This window comes from Uloborus diversus, unplaced genomic scaffold (assembly GCF_026930045.1).
Source record: "Uloborus diversus isolate 005 unplaced genomic scaffold, Udiv.v.3.1 scaffold_15, whole genome shotgun sequence".
In the NCBI taxonomy this organism is placed as follows: domain Eukaryota; kingdom Metazoa; phylum Arthropoda; class Arachnida; order Araneae; family Uloboridae; genus Uloborus; species Uloborus diversus.
Window position 1 is genome coordinate 1944419 of NW_026558209.1, and position 5851 is coordinate 1950269.

Genomic DNA, 5851 nt, shown 5'->3' on the forward strand with positions numbered 1-5851 from the left:
GAGGCAAATGCTCAGCCGGGATTTAAAAGTTTTCTTTCAAAATATCGGACAGCTCATCGGTCAGAGTTCGGTTCGCTTTATGATCGGCTGGATTACAGTGACGTGGTGGCTTGGCGACTTTGGCGGGAATATTTCAATAATTGGGGATCCGGCGTAGTCAAGTAGAGTACTGGCCAAAATCGGGTTTCTTTCACTAGGTTCATGCAGAACGTGTCTTCTGTCATCGTAGTTGAACTATATGACGGGATCGGTGCTTTAGGTTTTCGGGGTCTAAGGACCTTTAATCTTCAGAATTTTCGATTTTCTGGAAAAAATATATGTTATGCATAATTTTATTCTGAACAATTTGATACCTTATTTATTACCATACGCCAAAAACTTTTCGAGTTATTGTAAAAATGCCTAAACTTTCCCCGTACAGAATTATGTTAACAGCAGCTGTTTAAGCCTCTTCTTCTCAGGTGCCCATTTCCTCGGTTTTCTCGTTTTGCGCGCATGATATTTCAGAAAGTTTCTTATATATTTCCGTAAAACTTTTCATGCATGTTTGTCTGATACATCTTAACGATCTGAACCTAAATTTCAACTAAAAAATTAAAGTTAATATTTAAAAATAAATATTTTTTTACCCAAAATTTTGGAAATTTACGATATTAACTTACCAAATTTCAAAAAAATAAATAAATAATTTTAAAAAGTGAATAAATTTAGGTTCAGGTCATAAATATAAACTAGATAAACATACATTAAAAGTTTTACGGACATATATCAGAAACTTTCTGAGATATCATGCGCGCAAAACGAGAAAACCGAAGAAACTGGCACCTGAGAAAAAGAGGCTTAAACAGCTACTGTTAACATAAATCTCTATGGGGGGAAAGTTTAGGCATTTTTACAATAACTCGAAAAGTGTTTGGCGTATAGTAATAAATAAGGTATCGAATTGTTCAGAATTAAACTGTGCATAACATATATTTTTTGCAGAAAATCGAAAATTTTGAAGTTTAAAGGTCCTTTAGACCCCTTAACGAAATAATCAGAAAGTACCGTACCAACACTTGTTTCTCGGCTCGAATCCATCCGAGTTTCGGCACCAATTGCAAGGATATTTTAATGACTGTCAAACTAATCGGTATATTATTAAAGGAAAAGGTGGTGGAATTTAAAGACGAAACAAATTTTATTTTCGTCCAGATAAATTACAACAGGGTAGTTCGGCACACAAAAGCTCAGTGCAGCGGAAGATCTTTATCTTTGGTGGAAAGAACAAATTTGGAAATATATGAAGATCATTTAAGTACGCAAGAAAATATAGTAAGTGAGACAAATGCTCAGCAAGGGAGCGGGATTTAAAAGTTTTCGTTCAAAAGATGGACTGCTAATCGGTCGCGGAGTTCGCTTCGTTCACTGATTGGCTGGATTACAGTATCGTGGTGGATTGGCGACATATATATATATATATATGTGTGTGTGTATAAACTTGAGCGCATGGCTTTACTTTAAACTTCAAAAAAAATTACCCCCCCCCCCAAGGATTTTTTTTTGCTACGCCACTGGCTGGGGGGGGAGAGTGATTTTCGCCTATTCCAGGGAACAGGGTATATATATATATATCCTATATAAGTCCTATATATATGTATATATATATGTGTGTGTGTATAAACTTGAGGGGCATGGCTTTACTTTAAACTTCAAAAAAAATTAACCCCCTCCCCCCCAAGGATTTTTTCCGCTACGCCACTGGCTGGGGGGGGAGAGTGATTTTCGCCTATTCCAGGGAACAGGGTATATATATATATATATATATATATATATATATATATATATATATATCCTATATAAGTCCTATATATATATATATATATGTATATATATATATATATATATGTGTGTGTGTATAAACTTGAGGGCATGGCTTTACTTTAAACTTCAAAAAAAATTCCCCCCCCCCCAAGGATTTTTTTTTACGCCACTGGCTGGGGGGGAGAGTGATTTTCGCCTATTCCAGGGAACAGGGTATATATATATATATATCCTATATAAGTCCTATATATATATATATATATATTTATATATATAAGTATATATATATATATATATGTGTGTGTGTGTATAAACTTGAGGGCATGGCTTTACTTTAAACTTCAAAAAAAATTACCCCCCTCCCCAAGGATTTTTTTTTTTTTTTTGCTACGCCACTGGCTGGGGGGGAGAGTGATTTTCGCCTATTCCAGGGAACAGGGTATATATATATATATATATCCTATATAAGTCCTATATATATGTATATATATATATATATATATATATGTGTGTGTGTATAAACTTGAGGGCATGGCTTTACTTTAAACTTCAAAAAAAATTCCCCCCCCCAAGGATTTTTTTTGCTACGCCACTGGCTGGGGGGGAGAGTGATTTTCGCCTATTCCAGGGAACAGGGTATATATATATATATCCTATATAAGTCCTATATATATATATATATATATATATATATGTGTGTATAAACTTGAGGGTATGGCTTTACTTTAAACTTCAAAAAAAATTAACCCCCCCCCCCCCAAGGATTTTTTTTGCTACGCCACTGGCTGGGCGCGAGAGTGATTTTCGCCTATTCAGGGAACTGTTTTTACCTTTATCATTTTTTTTAAAAATTATATCCTTTCGATTGTTTTTTTCTTCTTCATATGGGGGACGTTTCAGCAGGATTACCCGTTTGTTCTAGATGGGTAGTTGGGGGGGGGGGGGTTTTAGATATTTTGGGGGGGGGGAGTAGATGGGCTTTATACACTGAATATCTGAGGACGGTTTTTATCCTTTGAGTATGGCTGAAGGAACACGTCATACAGTCTATGAAGATTTTTCAAGTCCGCAAGAAAAATTAGTTAATAAGACGACTGCTCAGTGGACATTAGATAAATCAAGTTGTAATAAATATACGTATTTTGACACCAAGCAGCTTAATTATTTTCTTTTTACTTATTTTTTTCAACAAAACTACTTCAAACACTTGATAGTTTATTGAAATTTTTTTACTTTTCAATTTACAAAGCTTGATAGGACAATGTCTGTCGGGTCCTCTAGTACACTAATAAGTTGCGTATGCATTGCAATAAAATAATTATTTACAAAAAAAAAAAACAGTTGGGAGAATGAAATGTTTCTAAACTTGTGGCATCTTCTGTACTACGGCTAATGTTAAAGTAAGGGATCAATGAGCGCCCTCTTAAACTTTGAGCAAGAATCTAAAACTTTTACAGTGTAATACTGTTACAAATTCTGTTAGTAAATTTTTTTGTGATTAATTTGTCGTAATCTAGCCGAATTTGGCGTTTACTTAATTATCTTTCACCTAAAATCATTGTAGCAACGTAACCTGTAAACAGTTTCTTGTAATGAATATACAGCCCCCCTTGCATTCGGCCGAAGTATACGTCCCCTCATTTCTGATTCATAAAATTTGTGAATGGAAAGAAATAAAATAACGGTCTACGATTTTCGGGAATCTTTTGGAATATTGTGGAAACTTTTCAATGTGTATAAATAGCGGCCCGCATGATAAAAAGTCAGTCTAGAGTTAGTTTAAAAGTTGGAAAGAGTTGGAGTTAGAAAGTTGGAAGTCACACCGGATCCATTACAATAGTGTTAGTAACAGGGTTGGGTTTTGGACTGTCCAAAACTAGTTTAGGACAGGACAGGTGGTTTTTACCGTCCAAAACTGTCCAAAAGTGTCCGAAAACTGTCTTAAACTGTCCAAAACTACGCTAAAGCTAAAGAGGTGTAATCTAATCAATTTGTATCTACTACAATATTTGTAATGCATAAATATTAATGAGGTTTAATTAATGAGTATTTGTCAATACTTTTCTCCAAAATGCTCATTTAAGAAATATTTTACTTTAAATGCCAATAACTCTATCACATAAAAACTTCCTTTTGTATAACAGTTGGTAGAGTCATGAAAGGAAATCCACATTGCTACCAAGACAACTAATTTCAGTTCCATTTACAACTTATATTCTAAAAAATCTGCTATTCTTTTTTTAGTTCATATTTTTAATATAATACATTCTGTAACTACAAAAAAATATTATTTATTGCATTTTAGTCAATTATTGCACTATATTTTGAACACTTTCTTTCGACACATGCATAAATGTCGAAAAATTTGGTCTATGGAAACGAAAAAGAGAAAAAACTCATGCATACAAATTGAAATATTTAATGAAGAATTTAATTTATACGTAACTAGATTAAAATCAGCTGTATATATATTTATATTTGAATGTTCACATTAAATAAATATATTAAATAGTCAAAAAAAAACGTAATTTTGACATATTTTGTTCTGTTTTTGATATTTTCTCACAGAATATGGTTTTTCAAAACACAGTTTTGGACACAAGGGTTTTGAACCGGAAGGTAAAAACCTTGCCAACCCTGCTTTCATTTGCACCCAAGCATAAGTAAATTTGGTTACCATTACAAAAATAAATAAATAAATAATAATAAATAAATGAAATAAACTCATGCTTAAAAATTTAAATTTAAATCAAGAATTCAACTTCTGTGGCTAGATTAAAATCAGCGGGCATAAATAAGGTTGTATGTTCACATTGAATAAATGTTCATATATATTATCTATTCTTTACCTGTTTTTGATGTTTTTTCACAAAATACAATTTTTCTAAAAATATAGTTTTGGGACACTTTTGGACACAAGGGTTTTGGACAGGACGGTAAAAACCTTGCCAACCCTGCTTTCATTTGCACCACATGCACAAGCATAAGTAAATTTGGTTTACCATTATAAAAATATATAAATAAATAATAATAAATAAATGAAATAAACTCATGCTTAAAAATTTAAATCTAAATCAAGAATTCAACTTCTGTAGCTAGATTAAAATCAGCGGCATAAATAAGTTGTATGTTCACATTGAATAAATGTTCAATATATTATCTATTCTTTACCCGTTTTTGATGTTTTTTCACAAAATACAATTTTTCTAAAAATATAGTTTTGGGACACTTTCGGACACAAGGGTCTTTGGACAGGACGGTAAAAACCAGGGGTTTTTACCATAGTGTCCAAAACCTTGCCAACCCTGGTTAGTAAGTCTAAAAAATATATGGGGGGGGGGGGCTGGACTGTAGATCGAAAAAAGTTTTTTGAGCCACCCTAATGGAAACTGTCTTGTGTTGCCGCAGGATGAGTGCCAGAGGACACAGAAGACCAACGCCTTCCTCTCTGTCTGTGATCGAGAAACAGAACGAAATGTTGAGCAGGCTCCTTCCCGCAGTCCTGCCCAGAAACAACGGACTCCGGTGATTTGGAAGAAAACAGTTTCCCTGTTGTATATAGTTTGTGTTCCAGAGTTTTGTATTTTAATAAATATTTCTATGAATAAAGCCTTTTCTATATTGATTCTCGGGATTTTTGTTTTTTAGGGGAACGTGAAATGATGCATTTCATTTGGTTTTTATTCATTTACTAGCTGTACCCGATGCGCGTTGCTACGCCAACAAAAAAATACATCATTGTACTGTTTTTTCATGACAATCGGTTGAACGGGGCAGAAGTGGGCTACTCTGCAGTGCCACCTGGTGGCGAGTGGCTTCAATGAGCATATGATGCACCTTCTCCGTGGAAACATACATATATATATATATAGCAATCTTCATAATAATCGGTCCAGGTATCCAGTGAAGCCTCAAATTTTGTACTCGCGCAGTTTGCGAGATCAATCCATCACTAAAAATATCAAATAGAAAAAGTTTCAAATCCCCCCGTTGCATGAAAAGCCATAAAACAATAAAGAAAGAATTTATTTGTTCAAGCTCAAGAAAA

General features: G+C 33.8%; 1 protein-coding gene across 1 annotated transcript in view; it reads left to right on the forward strand.

The window, feature by feature from the left end:
• LOC129233037 (uncharacterized) overlaps positions 1 to 5466 on the forward strand; it is a 21474-nt gene extending 16008 nt beyond the window's left edge. The window contains exons 4-5 of the mRNA XM_054867119.1: positions 5212 to 5364; positions 5452 to 5466. Of these exons, the coding sequence (XP_054723094.1) occupies positions 5212 to 5364; positions 5452 to 5466 (168 nt within the window). The remainder of the gene's footprint in view (positions 1 to 5211; positions 5365 to 5451) is intronic.
• The last annotated feature ends 385 nt before the right edge of the window (positions 5467 to 5851 follow it).